The sequence below is a fragment of the Somniosus microcephalus genome, chromosome 2 (genome assembly GCF_052327205.1).
Source record: "Somniosus microcephalus isolate GS21.2 chromosome 2, FLI_Smic_1.0, whole genome shotgun sequence".
Lineage (NCBI taxonomy): Eukaryota > Metazoa > Chordata > Chondrichthyes > Squaliformes > Somniosidae > Somniosus > Somniosus microcephalus.
In genome coordinates, this window is record NC_140988.1 from 155,899,633 (window position 1) to 155,920,024 (window position 20,392).

Sequence of the window (20,392 nt, forward strand, 5' to 3'; positions counted from 1 at the left end):
TATAAGTAAGACTCCCACCAATCCGAAGGATCCAGAGGGGCCCTCTTTTGATTGAACCAAACAAAATAAACAAATAGACTGTAACTAATAAAACTTTAAATAAACCTTAACAAATCAAAGTAAAATTTGGTTGTCCAAATCAATTATGCATTCCAGTCCCCGCGGCGCCCACCGGTCGCGGAAGTACTCAAGCGTGCTGGCGGACACAGCGTGCTCCATCTCCAGGGCCACCCGGGCGCGAACATGGCCGCGGAAGAGAGGGAGGCAATCTGGCTGGACGACCCCCTCGACCGCCCGCTGCCTGGACCAATTGATGGCTTTTTTAGCCAGGCCCAGGAGCAGACCCACGAGGAGGTCCTCCAACCTGCCCGTTCCCTGCCACACGGGCTGACCAAAGATCAAGAGCGTGGGACTGAAGTACAGCCAAAAATTAAGGAGCAGCCCTTTCCAATAGTTGAAGAGGGGCTGCAACCTCTCACACTCAACACATACTTGGAAAAAAGATTCCTCTAGGCCACAGAAATTGCAGGCGGCCTGGGAGTCCGAGAACTTACTTGAAAACTTAATGCAGGGGACTGCTGTGTGCAACACCCTCCACGCCAAATCCCCGATGGAAAAGGGGAGGACTACCGCGTAGAGACCCCTCCACTGGGGACCCCCACCACCTCCAGACGGCAAGAAAGTACGCCACGGCGTGAGCAGACGAGGACAATGAAGTGGAGTGTGTGCAGGAGCAGCCCGTATAGGAAATCCCTCCACGCAGAGTGGAATGGCATGGGGCAAAATTCTGAGAGATGGCTCAAGTTGCGAGGCGCCAGCTCCCGAGGGAGGTTACGGGCCCGTCGAGTGTCTATCCCTGGAGGAACAGTGCCGCTTTAAATGGAAAGCTGCCACGCTCTGCCATTGGGCTTGTGCGCAGTGACACGGTAACTGACTTGGGGCTGAGAGGCGGAGCCGGGGGTTTGTCCAAAGCAACAGCTGAAAAGGATCAGAGTGAAGGCGGAGGCTTGGGAATAAGCGGTGATGGCAGCAGAGCTGGCGGCTTTGTTGCAGGGAATAGTTACGATGCTCAGCAGCGTGTGGGCAGTGCTGCCGCTGGCGCTTGCTGTCGCCCTGACTACTTGGTTCTGGTTCAGCAGAGCCAGGAGCCAGGACAGACCGGAGGGAGCCGGGCTCCAGAGCGCTTCCCCGGACACTGACCGAGGCCGGGTGAAAAGCGGCCCCAAGGACAGAGGCAGCCGGCCAGAGGAGCCGGAGAGCTGGCAGGAGGACAGTGCTGGTAAACATTAACTCGCTGGTCACACTGAGCTTGCAGTTAGTACGGGCAAGCTTTAAGCTGCGGCTATGTTATGCAGGCTAGGTTCTTGATGTTGGCCAATCTGGTTCGTAAACAACCTGAAACCGGCCTTGCTGGGTCTGCAGCCTTCGTGTCTCCCTCTGCACTGAGCGACTGGGAGGTGAACCAATGCAAACTGCGGCAACAACTGGGCAATATTGTGATTTCAAATCTCCCACTGTTTCCATACACTTCAGGCTGGGTTGGGGGCTGTTGCTCTGTTCACACAGCACGGGTTTGTGCTTAAACTCCGATCCTAAGTCTCTCTGCGTTCAATTCTGTAAAATGGGTTCTCATGCGTTGGAATTGATGAAATCAAACTGATAAAGGTCAATTATTCGGAATATATTCTAGATACAGAAACACTTAATCCTCTGATTTGCATTAATCCGTGTTACTTTAGCAAGATTGCGTTATTCGAAGTTATAAAATATCATTACAGTTGACTGAGGTTATTTGACGGTAACTTTGTATTTAATGTGAAGTGTGGGCACCAGTGCAGAATAATTGAGTCCTATTCTGTTCACGTGACTTTGCGTAACAATATCGAATTATTTTCACATTAAGCAGGAGGTGTCAGGTAAGCGAATAATTACGAATTATGCACGACTTGGCAGTTACACGTTGGTTTGAAGAGATTAGGAATTACTGGCCAGGGGTGAACCCATCAAACCGATCCGCTCTGCGTGTCCTGTTGCATCAGGCAAGGACCGACCAAAATATCTCCTCGCTGCCGCCCCGCACTGCGCCAAATCCGCAGTGGGCACTGCACCTGAGTATCTCGGAAGTTAAAAAACCTATGCGGTATTCAGAGTAAACTAGTATTGACATCACACCACTGGATTCTTCCCTTCCCCCTCAAAGAACTATTCGTATTTTTTTTAACTAATCAAACTTTAAACTTCATTGTATTCTTGCATAAATCAATATTGTTACTGAAGAGCAATTGTTAGTTTGTGCACATTCCTAAAAGTAGGATATAAATCTGGCGTAAGTGATATCCGTGCTAACCCCACTGTGATTCGGGCTGTTCCTTTGGGAAGCAGTGGATCTTTATAACGGGTTGGTGCTGTTTCAGCGCGTGTGTGAGAAGAGTTACTGATCTACCTTTCAGCCCACAGATCATATTTGTTTCAGGTCAGGATGATCTGAAAATGCGGTGTAGTTTACCAAAGGTTCTTCTAGGCCACTTCTGCACATGGAGGTGTCGAATGACTAGTATATGCTGACTTGTAGCTTCCAGCTATCCTTGATTTACATTTGACAATTCTCACTGACACCACCTCAGATAAAACTCTCCGTCTACTTGGGGCCTCCTCTCCTACAGATCAAAATTGCAATTCTTCTTTCCATCCCGTGTGACTTTTTTTGTTCATGGGATGTGGGTGACTGGCAAGGCCAGCATTTATTGCCCATCCCTAGTTGCCCTTGAGAAGAGTTGGTGAGCTGCTGCCTTGAACTGCTGAAGTCAGTGTGGTGAAGATACTCCCACAGTGCTGTTTAGGGAGGGAGTTCCAGGATTTTGATCCAGTGACTATGAAGGAACGGTGATATATTTCTAAGTCCGGATGGTGTGTGACTTGGAGGTGGTGTTCCCATGTGCCTGCTGCCCTTGTCCTTCTAGGTGGTAAAGGTCATGGGTTTGGGAGGTGCTGCCAAAGGAGTCTTGGTGAGTTGCTGCAGTGCATTTTGTGGATGGTACACACTGCAGCCACGGTATGCTGGTGGTGGAGGAAGTGAATGTTTATGGTTGTGGATGGGGTGCCAATCAAGCGGGCTGCTTTGTCCTGGATGGCATCGAGATTCTTGTGGTGTTGGAGCTGCACTCATCCAGGCAAGTGGAGAGTATTCCATTGCACTCCTGACTTCTACTTTGTAGATGGTAGAAAGGCTTTGGGGAGTCAGGAGCTGAGACTCGCCGCAGAATACCCAGCCTCTGACCTGCTCTTGTTGCCACAGTATTTGTGGCTGGTCCAGTTGCGTTTCTAGTCAATGGTGACCCCCAGGATATTGATGGTGGGGGATGTCAAGGGGTGGTGGTTAGATGCTTGTTGGAGATAGTCATTGCCTGGCACTTGTGTGGCGTGAATATTACCTGCCACTTATCGGCCCAAGCCTGAATGTCGTCCAGATCTTGCTGCATGCAGGCATGGACTGCTTCATTATCTGAGGAGTTGTGAATGGTGCTGAACACTGCAATCATCAGCGAACATCCCCATGTCTGACCGTATGATGGAGCGAAGGTCATTGATGAAGCAGCTGAAGATGGTTGGCCTAGGACACTGCCCTGAGGAACTCTTGCAGTAATGTCCTGGGGATGTGGTGATTGACCTCCAACCACCACAATCATCTTCCTGTGTTAGGTATGACTCCAGCCAGTGGAGAGTTTCTCTAACACCGCACCGCCCCCCCCCGATTCCCATTGACTTCAGTTTTACTAGGGCTCCTTGATGCCACACTGTCAAATGCTGCCTTGATGTCAAGGGCAGTCACTCTCCCCTCACCTGGAATTCCACTCTTTGTCCATATTTGGACCAAGGCTGTAATGAGGTCTGGAGCTGAGTGGTCCTGGTGAAACCCAAACTGGGCATCAGTGAGCAGGTTAGTGCTTTCGATGACACCTTCCATCACTTTGCTGATGATTGAGAGTAGACTAGTGGGGCAGTAATTGGCCAGATTGGATTTGTCCTGCTTTTTGTGGACAAGACACACCTGGGCAGTTTTCCACATTGTCAGATAGATGCCAGTGTTGTAGCTGTACTGGAACAGCTTGGCTAGAGGCGTGGCTAGTTCTGGAGCTCAAGTCTTCAGCACAACAGCCGGGATGTTGTCGTGGCCCACAGCCTTGACTGTATTATGCCAGTAAAGTTGCCTGTTGCAGGGATTAATTGCTGGACTCAAACAGGACTTTGGGTATTGTATATTTGACACTGCATTTTTATTCAAATCTTTAATTTAATGAACTAAACCACATGTGTGCACATGTCTGTAACTATATAATTTGTAATTGATACTTAAGCAAGCCAGACAAGCATTCTTGAAAATAGAATTACATTTCATTCCAGAAGTTTAGTTTATGTAAATTTATTCTTGAAGTAGGAACCATATCAATTTGCTTTCCCTTGTTTAAATCGGGACCATGTTTTAAATAAGTTGTATTGTGGTAAAATGTTATTATTTGAATGCTGCTTCCATATGTTTGCCACTGACCATTTTGGGCAAAGTATTAAGTGAAAATCTTTGGTCTTTACAGATAAAGCTACAGATGCTGAAGGGGGCAATGCACCAGAGATCAAGGGAACAGAGTTGAGAGTTGGTGTGCAACAGTCTCCAATCAAACACAAAACTGCTTCTTTGGGGGCTAAAGATATTTCAGAAAACATGGTCAAGAATCTGAGAGAGACAGACTTTGGTCCTGCACTGACACATAACCAGGATCTGCCTGATTACAGACAGACCAAGAATTTTTGTGAGAATAACCAGATACAAACATCAGTCCATAATGCAAGCATCACAGAGTATAATTCTGGGGAAGAGAAGGTGTATGTTTGTGAAACAATGAAGTCAACTATCAGTATTGAAAAGGTGTATGAAAAATCTGACCATAAAGATGAAGCTTTTGATCTAGATTCAGCAGTTGATCAGAAATTCAGTGGAACAGGTTGTCTAAATGATGGTGGGATGACTGATACTAACATCAATGAAAGTAATGCTGACTTGCCTAATGAGTTGAAATCTATTAAAACTGAAATGGAAAGAGAAGATAAAAGAATAATCTTTGAAGAGCAGGTTAATGCTGAGTCAGAAAGAACAAATGTAAGTTCAGAGCCTGAAAATATTGCCAGAAAAGTTGCTGCAGTGTCCCCTTTGCCCCTCAACAATGTCTGTGTGAATTTTAATGTCCACTATCTTACTTGCTCAAACTCTCAGATCCTTGCAGTGATGGGAAATCACGAGTGTCTGGGGCAGTGGGATAGGTATGTACCATTGAAACCAAACAAGGATGGATTCTGGTCCAGTTCCATTCTGCTCCCAGTGGATTCCAGGATTGAGTGGAAATATGTGATGGTAGAAAATGGAAAGATCCGGCGGTGGGAGGAATGTCTCAATAGGTGTCTAGAGACTGGTCATGGAGATTTAGAAGTACATCAGTGCTGGGGTTACCATTGAATCACAAGCAGAAGTTGCAGCAATGAAATGGCCAAAATGGAGTGCACTGATCAGAGTTCAAGTTAGAGCTTTGAGTTCATTGAAGGAGAACTGAACGCCAGCAATTATGTAACTCTTTCCATTATCATATGTAACTTCTCTTTCCACTGACATAATTTTTAATAGTAACATCTGTCAGCTGTTCCTTCTCTAGTCTTTCTATTTCTGTGCTTTGATTTCAGATTATATGGGCTGCCAGGATTTTCACTGCTAAATGTAGACTGTCTCGTCTTGTTTAGGTAACAATTTGCTGCTGAAATATGCTTTCCACAAGAACCTTAACTATCCCTTCTTCCTCTCCTGGAGAGGAAGATTCCCATGGTAATCAGCTAACCTTAAATAAGCATAGAATATTCAGACAGCTGAGATTTACTGTACATTTTTAATGGTAAGTAATAGAAGAATAATTAATTAGATCACTAACCCTTTTCTATTTTAATCTGTATTTGTGGGAAATGGGAAAGCATGTAGCTACTTGTATGTTAAGTGAAATTCAAAAAGTCACACTTGGATATAGAAATAGATACAAGTGGAGCAGTAGCCTTGGCATCTGTAGATTGTGCAATTTGAATACAGGCTTTGGTTTTTATAAAGAGCAAGCATTCAGAGGATGTTTGCATCTTTCTATTTGAAGGAATACTTTTTTTTGGAGAGGGGCAAAGTTTAAAACTATAAATGTTAAAATGGATTTATTATGAGCTTTTTACATTAAAAAAAAACTTGCATGTTGTGAATCTACTGATTTTAGCTCTCCAATTCATGCTACTGTAATGTAAAATCTCCTACAGTTTGTGGCATACTGGCGCTACCTCATCCTGTAGTGTATTGATCATCTTGGCTGTTCATACAATCATTACTTCTAAATTAAATAGCAAAAGGGACAAAACATATTGCACTATATGGAACCTGTAGTCCAATCTACCCTAAACTGATGAGATTCAAGTCTTTCCTGAAGTTTTTGTATGGGTCTTGTATGCAACTAGTTTGAATGATCTCTACTCTGGTGCTAGTGCTCCAGTGGAGTTGGTTGAGGTTGGAGTTCACATAAATCTGGGATTGAATAGGGAGCAGCTTTACTTTAACTTTGGATTTGACACAAGATGCTTGATGCTGACAGGGGTGCTGAAACAGAAATGTTTAATTCCTCATTTTAGCACAAGTTAATCTGAAACCCATATTGGGAAATAAAATTTTGTAAATTGTGTATACAAAATTAACTAATTTATCCCTAGAAAAAACACTGCAGGAAATAACCATAGTTCTGGGAGTGGAAAAACATAAGCTTCCCTTCAGATGTGCAAAATCTTAAATTTACTCTGAGGCTGACCATTTACTATATTTTTAAATTTCAGTTTCCCTTTGAAAATAATTAGAAGTTTAATTTGAACAATGGCCACCTGTGAAGGAGGACTGAAATTTTGGATAGTGACAAGATATATTACCATGGCAAATGTCTAATCTAGAGTTTACAATGCAGAAAGTTTTACTATAGAGAAATGAGTGCCTTTTTGTAAATTCACAACACTAAAGTTAGTGACCCTCAATTTCCAATTTCACATTGTTGCACTGTCACCTTAACTGTTCTGGGTGCAGAGATAAGACCTAATTGTGTTTTTGTATAAAAGTATATACTGAAAAGTCACAGAAATTTTTAACATGTTTAGAGTTTCTCATCAGTAACCAAGAACATGTTGCCAATGATTCATTTCATGTATATTGAAACCAGTGAATTACAGAACATTCAGTGGTGCAGCATGAATCTACCAACATTGGGACTTGAGTAGTATGAGTTTGCACTGAGTCTTTGTGCATTAATCTGAATTTGAGAGGCACAGAGCAAATATGTACACTTTCACCATGTTATATGCCCACTAGAATTATGTAATGAAGGTGTCAATAGTATTGCCTCTTTTTTTCCTCCCCCGGCCCCCATTGCACATAGCTACTTCTTTTTTTTTAGGTTTTTTTCCTGTTGGCAAAGTGCAAGACTAGTTGAAAGCTGGTGTTCTTTCCTAACCATAACTATTGCTCAATTTTGGGCACATCCTCTATCTATTAATGCTTCAGTTATGTTTTTCATTCCGTCTGTCTATCCTAATAGCAATTGTTGCAGAACCCAAACCAGAAACTACAATTTTCTGCCTCGCCTGCTTTTTTTAAAAAACACTTTGGGAGGCCAGTATGCTTGCTATTCCCAGGCATAGTTTATTTTTTGCACTGGTATAATTAATGTTTAAGTGTGCTTTCCTGTTAGATGTTAAATCTATACTGAACTTTCACATGGCCTTAGACGTTTGTTCTAATTTTGTGCAGCATAGTCTGACCATGAACTGAGTCTGCAGTGTGTAACTCTGTATTGACTTGTGTGATTTTGCTTGTAAGATTTACAGCCTTAATGTCTGGCATGAATTTGGTCTTGCTAAAATACTTGTGTAAAGAATATGCTGTTCTGAGTCAGTTAACTTTTTACTCTAGACTGTTTGCCTCAATATATATGACTAGCATTTTAAGCAATTAAAAAAAAAAAAAAAAAAAAAAAAAAAATACATACACCCTAGAGAATAGTAATCTAAAAGGACTGCTAAAGTAATCTTACACTGGGAAAGTCATGAATCAGTTCTTGGCCAAGGCTATATCTAGTGTGGCAAGCACCTGTGCTAGTTATCTACTGTTGGTAGTTGACACTTGTTCATAATTACCATGTATGGAATAAAGGTTCTTGGTTATACTGCCCCTCCCAAAGTTTAAACTGTTTCTCCCCATTTTTCTATTAACACTTAACCCAGATCTACAATGTTCATTAGTGCCTAAACTCTTTAATTTTTCTTAAGTATCCCTGTTTTGCATTGAACAGAATGTGATGAGAATACATATGTAACTAGCTGCAGTCTTATATGGAAGAGACCATAAGCAATTCTAGCAGTTTGTGGCTTGCTTGTCTTTTCTCTCCCACCTCACTCTTGGTCCACTAGTATGTGTGACTTGTTCTGTTTTGACAATACACTATTTCTTCTTCTTTCACATGTATTTAAAACAAGCCAATTAATGCAAAACACCATAAGTTACTTTTGAATCTGTGGTAGCCTGTGTCCTGTGTATATTTCAGTGTTCTCCCAGTTATCCAATTTAATTAATTGCAACTGGGTAGATTGAATGAATAAAATGGGTTTCACAAGGCATTAAATGGCAGCAGATTTTATTTGTGTACTGCAGCGAGTCAAAAGCCATACACCGCAAGGAATAAAATGCAGAAACGTGGACTTCACTTCTTTAGCATTTTCTCTCTGTCTTTTACTCTCTTTATCCTCTTTTCTTGGCTTCTGATCATGGAGGACATTTCTGTAAATTAAATGTTTTAAATTCTAATAGTTTTGAAGTATTATTACTTTGAATGAAACCCTGAGAAATAAAGTTGTTAGAAACAAATGGCTTTCTAAAATTTGTGTACTGGAAGCATGCACCAGAATAAGCCTCTTAATGCTTTCCTTAATGGAGGGGGATACAAAAAATAGATCTTTTCAATGTTTTGAAATGTGAGCAAATTGTAAGTTACTATACCATGATTCTTCAGCTGAAGATCTTCTACCAGGTTCTGCAGACCATCCAGTTTGTTCTGCAGTTTCTTGCAGGCCTGCCCCGCAACATCAATCTGGTCAGTACCTGGAGGGAGAAATAGGTAGCGAGTGCATTATAACTTCTGAAATTACATCTGATAGGACATGTGGGTTCCCCACTAGAGAGTTTCTAAGTAGAATTTGAATCACTTCCAGCTAAGGAGTATAGTTCTTCCTTTTGAATGATCATCAAATCTACCAGGTGTGGTTATTGAAAATCCTAATTTCTAATACCCATCAATCTAAATACTGATGCACATGGGTAAACTGATCGCAACCTTGGTGTCATATTTGACCCTGAAATGAGCTTCCAACCACAGCCGTGGCATAACTAAGATTGCCTATTTCCACCTCTAACATTGCCTGTCTCCGATCCTCTGCTGCTGAAACCCTCGTCTATGTCTTTGTTGCCTCCTAGACTTGACTCTTCCAATGCACTCCTGGCTGGCCTCCCACATTCTACCTTATGTAAACTTGAGGTCATCCAAAACTCGGCTACCCGTGTCCTAACTCGCAGCAGTCCCGCTCACTCATCGCCCCTGTGCTCGCTGACTTACATTGGCTCCCGGTTAAGGAATGCCTTGATTTGAAAATTCTCATCCTTGTTTTCAAATCCCTCCATGGCCTCGTCCCTCCCTATCTCTAATCTCCAGCCCCACAACCTGAGAGATATCTGCACTCCTCTAATTCTGCACTCTTGAGGGCATCCCTGATTATAATCACTCAACCATCGGTGGCCGTGCCTTTAGCTGTCTAGTCCCTAAGCTCTGTAAATGCCTCCCTAAACCTCTTCGCCTCTCTACCCCTCTTTCCTCCTTTTAAGACGCTCCTTAAAACCTACCTCTGACCAAGTCTGCCCTAATTTCTTATGTGGCTCGGTGTCAATTTGTTGTCTTATAACACTCCTGTGAAGCGCCTTAGGATGTTTTACTACATGAAAGGTGCTATATAAATACAAGTTGTTCATGATTTGTTTCTTCAACTAACTTGACCTAAATTTAACTTGCAAACTTCTTTTGTATTCTACTCTATTTAATCACAACTTGAATTTGCCATTTTAAGGAAGGTAATATTTTCTCTATTGCAGTTTGCCTGTGCTGCACTTGGATAATGGCTCAGCAACCATGAGGATTTTTGTTTTTTGCTAAAGGCACCATCTTTTTTTATAGTGTGTTTGTAGCTTGGATTTGCCAACTAAGTTTTGAAGTCTTATGACAATTGCATTTGAGCCAAAAATTCCTGTTGACTATATAACCAATTAATACATTTTGTCTGATATTCTTACCCCCTATTTTTTGAATACAGGAGTTAATGCTTCAAAAGCAAATCAAAGTTAAACCCCCCCCCCCCCGTTAAGTGTTAATTTACCAATATTGCAACTAATTTCTAGGTTTCAAGCACCAATCAGCAAAGAGGCGAGGGAATGTGAGGTTTAGGGAAGGAATTGGACTGACGCTTAGATGGTTTAAGGTACACCTACCAGTGGTAGGGTGGGTGGTATAAGGTACACCTACCAGTGGTAGGGTAGGGTGGTATAAGGCTGCAGGAGGTTGGTACACCTACCAGTGGTAGGGTAGGGTGGTATAAGGCTGCAGGAGGTTGGTACAGTGTAAAGGTATTTAAACAGCAGAATGAGAATTTTAATTTAATGCATTAGGTAAGTGGAACTTGGTGCAGGACAGGAGATGGGCAGCAGGCTACAAAGAGGAAAACATAGAATAAATTCCAGTGGCTTTTTTTTCTCTGGGGCACACAATTGTTCTTACCGTTATTTTGGAAGTGAAGCTCATTTTCTGAATAGTGTGATGGCAAGTAGCTGGTCCGTGAATCGCACAGATCATCAAAGGTGGTGGTTTCTCTTCTGCGCTCACATATTGAGCCAGTTAGTAAGGAAGATACTGGTGATCTTTCTGGAAGACTCTGTCGCTGAGGTGAGGAGGTGTAACATGGACTACCTAACTGTAATGAGTGGTCTGCTGTAGGGAGAAATGCATTTTATTCTTTTTGTAAAAAGTTTAGCAACATGTAATTAGGTAATTTGAAGAACAGAACATAACATACAGCCCCTCGAGCCTGCTCCACCGTTCAATAAGATCAGAGCTGATCCTTTACCTCATCTCCACTTTCCCACCTGATCCCCCTTATCCCTTGATTCTCTCTAGTCCAAAAATCTATCACTCAGCCTTGAATATACTCCACGACTGAGCATCTACAGCACTCTGGGGTAGAGAATTCCAAAGATTCACAACTCTCTCTCTCTCTCTCATGATTTCTCCATCAGTCCTAAACGGCAACCCCCTTATCCTTTCTAGCTTTCCAGCCAGGGGAAACGGCCTCTCCGCATCGGCCTCCTCAAGCCCCCTCAGAATCTTGTGTTTCAAAGAGATCAACTCATTCTTCTGGAGAGTACAGGCTCAATCTCTCCTCATAGGAAAACTCTTCATCCTAGAATGAAATCTAGTGAACCTTTGTTGTACCCTTTCAAACAGCAGACAGTATGCCAGGTGTAGTCACGCCAAAGCCCTGTACAACTGCAGCAAAACTTCCTTACTCTTGTACGCCAACCCCTTTGCAATAAAGGCCAATATACCACCTGCCTTCCTAATTGCTTGCTGTACCTGTATGCTAACTTTGTGTTTCGTGTACAAGGACACTCAAATCCGTCTGAACACCAACATTTAATAGTTTCTCATCTTTGCTATTTTTCCTACCAAAGTGAATAACCTCACATTTCCTCCACCTGCTTGTCTATTCACTTAACCTGTCTATATCTCTGCATCCTCCTCACAGCTTACTTTCTCATTTAGCTTTGTATCGTCAGCAAACTTGGATATATTATACTCAGTCTCTTCACCTAAGTCAATAATATAGATTGTAAATAGCTAAGGCCCAGCACTGATCCTTGTGGCACTCTGCTAGTAACAGCCTGCCAACCTCAACATACCTGTTTATCCCTACTCTCTGTTTTCTGTCCTTTAACCAATCCTCTATTCATGCTAATATATTACCTCCAACTCCATGAGTCCTTGTGCAACAACCTTTTGTGTGGCACTTATCGAATGCCTTTTGAAAATCCAAATAAACTACATCCACTTGATCCCCTTTATCTACCCTGCTAGTTACATCCTCAAAAAACATATATAGTTGACTATTACGATTAACAGCGAACTGATATTTCTATGACTTGATCAATCAAAATAAGACATTACATCTGTGCACATCTTTAAAATCTTATGTAACTAGAGTCAACATGGATTTGGTCCTGCTTCTTTAAGTTGGTCAACAGACTTGGGGATGAAGTTTCATTTTGTTTGAAATGTTGAAGTACAGGAAACTCTCATTTCAATGGCACCTAAATATCCAGAATTCTTTATTAACCGGCTAAATTCATACTCCGAAAACAACACCTCAATAACCGGAAATGTTGCCACGTCCAAGTCTCCCGCAGTGGCCAAGTTAGTCAGTGGGGGTAGTTCTTCAAACTGTCACTACTCGGCTTTTTGGCGCTGTCGGAAGTCTGAACACTTCAATAACAGGAGTCTGACTTTCCCGCGCTGCCGGTAGTCTCTTCCGATCTGCCATTTTTGTGTGCCTCCATCTTTATTGTATATTATCTCCCCCATCTTGCATTATGGAATTCCCAAAAGTTGGTCCAAGCAAAAGGACGAGAGTGTTAACTTTAAAACAGAAAATCGAGATATGCCAATGGCTAGAAAGGGGAGAGAAGTGTATCAACATTATGAATGAATTCAAAATCGGTTCGTCAACAACCTACGACATCAAATCGCAGAAGGATAAGCTGTTCAAGTTTTATTCAAGCTCGGAGACATCTAAGAGTGTAGAGAAACGGTGTATGCTTCGTAAGAGCAAATTGTGGCCTTCTGTAATGTTTGCTGAAGGTTCTTCTTCAGAGGAGGAATTTCATGGGTTCAATGTTTGTCCCAAGAAGAGTACAATAATGGAAATGGCTGGCATAGTGAAAAATGTAGGCCCAGCAAACCCTCTACGTAACCTCAGTGAAAGTGATATTGAGCAGCGGGTTGATGCAGATAGAGAAGTTGCTGTTGTGCATATGCTAAGTGATGATGAAATAATTGAGACTGTTTTGAATCCAAAGAAAGAAAAGGAAAGTGAAGAGGATTTCTTGGGCTAAAGCTGCAGAAGGATTTGTTTTAATCCTCCAATTTGCTGAAAGGCATCCTTGCTACTCTGCCCAAGAAGTTATGCACCTCCATATTCTGCATTCCACCTTTCTACAAAAAAGGCAAGAGTCCACTAAGCAAGCAGACATCCGGGACATGTTTAGGAAAGCTTCCAAAAGAGTTGAAGCAGTGCAAGTGCCTTAAGACTCTGTTGAAGTGCATGATCCTGATGACCCAGCTAGCATGGATATTCCTGATGAACCAGCTAACTTGGAATAAGTGTACAGTCAATTACAGTACTGTATAGTCATTTACTGTATGTTTTGTTTTACTGTTAAGTAATTAAAGAGTTATGGATTACCCTCAACTGGCAGTATTATACTTAATCAAGCCTCTTCCACCATCCATTTAACACAACATTCTGTAAGTGAGTATCCAATTACTGTATACTGCACATTTCTTGATTTTTTAAATTTTTGTTTGTTAAAAATAGCCTTGGTAGATAACCCCCTCCGTCATCTGGAATTTTTAATCAACTGGCACCATCCCGGCCCCGTCGGTGCTGGATACCAAAGAGCTTCCTGTAGCTAGATGTAAGCAAATGTTTGCACTTACAGCAACTTTTATTTATGTAGTGCCTTTAACGTAGTAAGATGTCCCAATATGCTTCACGGGAGCGTAAATTGGTCCTGGTCGTGTCGTGGGAAATCTTGCTACCTGCAGATGTTTTACTGTTGGTGATAACTTGGTTTTCCAACATTTTAATGTGGGTTTTTCATGTGTTCAAAAAATGTCCCATCAAGTCAGCTGTCCAAATTACTGTGTTTTGTCCCCCTGAATGGTGATGTGTAGGCCTCGCCTGATAACTGATCAGCTCAAATACCTTCAATGCAACCTTCGTGCTTGCTGTGGACTAAGATTCATGAAGTCGACTTTAAATAAAATTAAAATTGTATCCTCTGTTTATTTTGAATTCTGAGCACTAAGATGAAGGAGCTTTAAGAGGAAAGTTGGAAGTAAGAGAAGAACTTGAAAAATACTGCTGGACTGTTGTTTTGAAACTGAAAAGGCTGTGCAACAAATGCTGCTGACCCCTTTGAACTTTTGGCACAAGGACAGTTCAGTTCTAATCATTGTGCTCAGTAGTATCTCTGAACTTTGTTCTCTTGTGTTTCACTATGTTGCATTAAAGAAAAGACTTAAGAATGTATGAAGTCATTTTAGCTTGCATAACTCTGCTCATGATTGAATGGCAAAAAGTATTAGATAAGTACATAAAGCTCTGGGACAGTTTATTGCAATTGGCTTTATTGTTAGACCTCGATTGAGTAAACTTCAAAAACAGAGGGTGCAAGACGGGCAGCACGGTGGCATAGTGGTTAGCACTGTTGCCTCACAGCGCCAGAGACTCGCGTTCGAATCCGAACTCGGGCGACTGTCTGTGTGGAGTTTGCACATTCTCCCCGTGTTTGCGTGGGTTTTCTCCGGGTGCTCCGGTTTCCTCCCACAGTCCAAAGATGTGCGGGTTAGGTTGATTGGCTATGATAAATTGACCCTTAGTGTTAGGGGGCTTAAATACTTGGGGTTACAGGGATAGGGGTTACGGGGATCGGGTGGGATATGTGTCGGTGCAGGCTCGATGGGCCGAAATGGCCTCTATCTGCACTGTGGGGTTTCTGTGAAGACACAAAATGCTGTTTCATAACGTCTGGCTATGGCATGACTGCAAGGGGAAAAGTATTTAAAAAACCTGAGTAAATAGACAATCATCGCTTGAGCCAAATAGAACTCTTACTACTTTAGGCACAAACAGGATCTAGATTAAACAGCGTTTTGCTGCTCTCCCTAGTACGGTAGAGTAGCTCTGCCATAAAGGTGCCTGGGCTTGGTATCTGAAGCCAGAGCTGCTTTGCCCTATGTGTGAGATAACATTGTTGGTGGCTATTGGAGACATTGGTCAACCAGAAAGCCTTTCTACACATTTTGGACACGTCCAGTTTAAAAACTTTAAATAACAAATCTATAGCGAACGCATACTGGTCCAGAATTTCTTGCAACAGAAAGGTTGACTAAGCATGCTGTAAATTTCACCATTTTGCACGCTGATTGCCCCATTGCTAATTTACATAGGACATACAACACAGAAGCAGGCCATTTGGCCCAACCAGTCTATACCGGTGTTTATGTTTCACTTGAGCCTCCTCCCGTCTTTCCTCATCTAACTTTATCAGCGTAACCCTCTATTCCCTACTCCCTTATGTGCTTATCTAGCCTCCCCTTAAATGCATCTATACTATTCGCTTCAACCATTCCCTGTGGTCGCAAGTTCCACATTCTCACCACTCTGTTGGTAAAAAATTCCCTAATTGATTTCTTAGTGACTATCTTATATTTGATGGCCTCTAGTTTTGCTCTTCTCCACAAGTGGAAACACTCTGGTCTGGATTTTATCAATGGAGGCGTGTAGGAGGCGGGACTACAACTTTTGGGGTTGTAGTCCCGCCTCCATCGAATTGTGGCCACCCCACTCGATTTTCACTTGCTTGACCTTGTTAAGCCCGCCCACCAGGCTCAGCAGGCCAATTAATGGCAACCCGGCAACAGGTGACGTCACAGATTGATATTTCATCTGTCGAGCTTTTGACAGATGAAATATCAGTGTTTGACAGCTCTTTGAAGCTGTCAAACACTGACAATCAGTACTCTAAGTTATTTCCTTCCTCTCAGGCTGATTTAGAGATCTCTCCAGAACAGAAAGCAGAATGCTGCAGATTTTGACAGCTCACGGCCATTCTGCTTTCTGTGCTGGTGAGATGAGGGACTCCCGAGACCTGAAGGAAGGAAGGCTGCAAAGGTAAGTAAAACTTATTTAAACACTTTGCAGAGGTAAGTGTGTTTGGTGTGTGTAGTCATGCACCCATCACTCACCTGAACACCGGGTATCTTGAACCCTCCAAGCCCTTCAGCCCGACGGTCCGCCTCGCTCACGTGGCGTGGTTTGGAGCCGTCGGGAAGCCCACACTTCAGGGATAAAAATAGGGATTAGGCTAAAAACTGCCTGTTAACTACCTGTTAACAGGCAGTTAATTGGCACTAATCCCCTTCCCGCCGCGGGGAGGCAGCTCCCAGCACAGGTCAGGTATCTGCCTCCTGTGAAACGGACATGTGTTCGTGCCCCCCCCCCCTGCAATTTCGCGATTTTAACCCCCCCACACACCTCCAATCCCGCCTCAACGGCCCAATGAAATTCGAGCCCTCTGTGTCTACTGTATCAGAACCTTTCATAATTTTAAAGACCTCGATTAGGTCACCCCTCAGCCTTCTCTTTTCAAGAGAAAACAGACCCAGCCTGTTCATCCTTTCCTGATGGGTATTTACTCCAACTTCCTAGTTTTCTAATTAGAAGCGAATCAGAAGCAGCGCAGCCATTATTTTTCAGCAATTCGACATTTTCAAAGAAACCAACTCACGCAATAGGGGTTTATTTCTTATGAAATAATTTAGCGAATAACTGTACGGAGTCTATTCTCAATTAACCAATTCATTATAAATAACAACAGAAAATGCTGGAAAAACTCAGCAGGCCAGGCAACATCCGTGGAGAGAGAAGGGTTTTTCCAGCATTTTCTGTTGTTATTTCGGATTTCCAGCATCCGCAGTATTTTGCTATCGTAACCAATTCATCCCTTTATTAACATGGTAATGTAATATTTCACACTTTCAGCACCAGGCTATTGCCTTCCAACATCATTTTAGGAGCTCAATAAAATAGCCCCCAGCTTTTGTTGCATCTAATATTCAGACCTCTTATTAGATTAATAAGAATGTGACTTTCCAGTCTATCGAGTGGTTTTAAAACTGTTCACACTAGTAGGCTGGTTTATATGATTTATTGCTTCAGGCTGCATTGTTTTACATTTATCCAAAATTATGGTCTTACTCTAATAGAAACATTTATGATATCAATAAAGTTTAGATTAAAAAAAAAATTCTGCCTCGGTTAGAATATAGCATATATTTTCTTATCACCCTCCCAAGTTTTTAAACGCGTGGGAAACATCACATACCATTCTGCCCTGAGGCTGTAAAGTGAACGTATATTCCTTTTAAAAGTGTCAAAATTAATGCAACGATGCCCTATAAGGTATGAAGTACTTAATAGCGTGTAGCCTTGAAATGGAGACCAAGACATAGAAACATAGAAGATAGGAGCAGGAGTAGGCCATTCAGCCCCTCGAGCCTGCTCCGGCATTCAATGCGATTATGGCTGATCATCCAAATTCAGTACCCTGTCCCTGCTTTCTCCCCATATCCCTTGATCCCTTTAGCCTTAAGAAATATATCCAACTCCTTCTTGAATATATTTAATGAATTGGCCTCTACTGCCTTCTGTGGTAGAGAATTCCACAGGTTCACCACTCTCTGGGTGAAGAAATTCCTCCTCATTTCTGTCCTAAATGGCTTACCCCTTATCCTTAGATTGTGACCCTTGGTTCTGGACTCCCCGACCATCGGGAACATCCTTCCTGCATCTAGTCTGTCCAGTCCTGTCAGAATTTTATACGTTTCAATGAGATCCCCTCTCATTCTTCTGAACGCCAGCGAGTATAAGCCCAATTGACCCAATCTCTCCTCATACGTCATTCTTGCCATCCCAGGTATCAGCCTGGTGAATCGTCGCTGAACTCCCTCCATGGCAAGAACATCCTTCCTCAGATAAGGTGACCAAAACTGCACACAATACTAAAGATGTGGTCTCACCAAGGCCCTGTACAGCTGCAGCAAGACATCCTTGTTCCTGTACTCAAACCCTCTCGCTACGAAGGCCAACATAGCATTTGCCTTCTTAACTGCCTGCTGCACCTGCATGCTTACCTTCAGCGACTGGTGCACAAGGACACCCAGGTCTCGTTGCACTTCCCCTTCTCCCAATCTATTGCCATTCAGATAATCTGCCTTCTTGTTTTTGACACCAAAGTGAATAACCTCGCATTTATCCATGTTATATTGCATCTGCCATGCTTCTGCCCAATCACCCAACCTGTCCAAATCATCCTGGAGTTTCTCGGCATCCTCCTCCCAGCACACACGCTCACCCAGCTTTGTGTCGTCTGCAAACTTGGAGATATTACATCTAGTTCTCTTGTCTAGATCATTAATATATATTGTGAATAGCTGGGGTCCAAGGACTGATCCCTGCGGTACCCCACTAGTCACTGCCTGCCACTTGGAAAAAGACCCATTTATTCCAACTCTTTGCTTTCTGTCTGCCAACCAGTTCTCTGTCCAAGTCAATACCTTACCCCCGATCCCATGTGCCTTAACTTTACACGCTAATCTCTTATGCGGGACCTTATCGAAAGCCTTTTGAAAGTCCAAATACACCACATCCACTGGTTCTCCCTTATCTATTTTACCAGTTACATCCTCAAAAAATTCCAGTAGATTAGTCAAGCACAATTTACCTTTTGTGAATCCATGTTGACTTTGTCCGATCCTGTCACTGTTTTCCAAGTGCTCTGCTATTACATCTTTTATAATGGACTCTAGCATTTTCCCCACTACCGATGTCAGGCTTACCGGTCTGTAATTCCCCGTTTTCTCTCTACCACCTTTTTTGAATAGTGGGGTAACATTAGCTACCCTCCAATCCATGGGTACTGTTCCAGATTCCATCGAATGTTGGAAGATGATCAGCAATGCATCTACTATTTCTAGGGCCACTTCCTTAAGTACCCTAGGATGTAGATTATCAGGCCCTGGGGATTTACCGGCCTTCAATCCCGTCAATTTCCCTAACACCATTTCCCTACAAATACTGATTTCTTTCAGTTCCTCCCTTTCATCAGACAGAAGCTCACATGGCCAATGTTTTATTTGTATATGTCTTACTTTGTTTTGCAAAATGAGTTTAAAACTCAAACATTTAAGTGTAAACGAGACTACGATAAGCCTTTGAGGAAGTGCTGCTGAACCTTGTATGGTCCATTATAGAAGAATCCACAGTGACATAAAATGAGATTGGCCTGCGATTCTCTCCAATAATGAGTTGATTTTTTGTTTCCATTTCTGTCCCAGTTATTTCTATTGTTCTGTTTGTAAATAACTCCCAGAGGTTGACATCCCAGTCCAGCGACAGCCAATTTACACAACTGACCAGATAATTGATGAATTAGAGCTGCGGGACTGCAGACCAGTATCTATGATGTATACAAATGCAACCTGTAAATAAACTAGTTTATTGCTACAAGAAACTGAATGTCAATTTAAAGGTCTCCTTTTGATCAGACTTGACTCTTGGCCACTTTTCTGTTGAGTTTTGGTTGTGGCAGCCAGTGCTGGTATCTGAGGAAGGCACGAACGCTGCTGGTCCCACATACAAACATATTAGAAAGTCTTCCAACTTAGGCAGTAAAAAACACACTCCAGAGCAGATACTTCATTTTGTTTTTGTTTTCATGAGCACCACTAGTTTCTTGCTGTTTTCTCTTGTTTCTGTACATATTTAATTCCTGTAATAAAATTAACTGGCAGGTTTGACCTGAACTATATGGTCTGACAGCCTTTTTTTGAGTAAGGAGGGTAGGGTGGACATCCTACGTGACTACTGTGGAGTCAGGGAAGCACAGGAAGGTTTTCTTAAGGCAAGTGTTTTCATTTTTTCTCTCAGTTGGTGGTCACTGAAGAATCCCCATGCATGCGCTGCTCATTGGTGATGAATTTGTCAAAGGGATCCTTTAATAGGTGTTAGGCCCCTAACATTCAAGGAGCCCAACACCTGTGGACGTCTTAAAAAATGGACCCAACAAATTTGGCAATGGGGCCAACGCCTGCATAGTAGGCGCAGACCTCCCACTGCTAAATTGGTATGTTTTACAACCAAAAAACAGGTGCAACGCATACCAATTTCTACCCCATTCTTGAAGGAAAGTGATGTTCCCCTTTAACTGACAGTAAACTTTTGAAGGTTGTACTAGAACTGGATTTCCCTCATTCCCAGCGGTGGTAGCCCTATCAACAGTGGTATTGAGCTTGGAGCTGGGAGAATGTAATCGGAGTGGATCGCAAGCAGAGCGGAAGAATTTGGTGAG

At 42.6% G+C, this 20,392-nt stretch overlaps 2 protein-coding genes across 4 annotated transcripts in view; one reads left to right on the top strand and one right to left on the bottom strand.

The window, feature by feature from the left end:
- The first annotated feature begins 948 nt into the window (after positions 1–948).
- Positions 949–8,089, top strand: stbd1 (starch binding domain 1). The gene is made up of 2 exons (XM_085964392.1): positions 949–1,279; positions 4,590–8,089. Exons 1-2 carry the CDS (start codon positions 1,024–1,026, stop codon positions 5,504–5,506), a joined length of 1,173 nt encoding a protein of 390 aa, XP_085820518.1. The 5' UTR covers positions 949–1,023; the 3' UTR covers positions 5,507–8,089.
- A 635-nt stretch (positions 8,090–8,724) lies between these two features.
- The window catches only part of LOC147123048 (coiled-coil domain-containing protein 158-like), a 249,213-nt gene continuing 237,545 nt past the window's right edge, over positions 8,725–20,392 (bottom strand). For 2 of the 3 annotated variants that reach the window (XM_085964352.1, XM_085964360.1), the window contains 3 exons: positions 10,926–11,135; positions 9,104–9,205; positions 8,725–8,884 (listed from right to left, as the gene is read on the bottom strand). In XM_085964352.1, the coding sequence (XP_085820478.1) occupies positions 8,808–8,884; positions 9,104–9,205; positions 10,926–11,135 (389 nt within the window). In that variant the 3' untranslated portion in view covers positions 8,725–8,807. Of the gene's footprint in view, positions 8,885–9,103; positions 9,206–10,925; positions 11,136–20,392 lie in introns of those variants that run through there. The other variant, XM_085964379.1, reaches the window with a different exon arrangement.

What these genes read in the sequence shown, in the direction of transcription:
- stbd1 (XM_085964392.1), top strand. Translation starts at nt 1,024, where the DNA reads ATGGCAGCAGAGCTGGCGGCTTTGTTGCAGGGAATAGTTACGATGCTC. An exon ending in CTGGCAGGAGGACAGTGCTG is followed by an intron (nt 1,280 to 4,589) that starts GTAAACATTAAC and finishes TGGTCTTTACAG; the next exon opens with ATAAAGCTACAGATGCTGAA.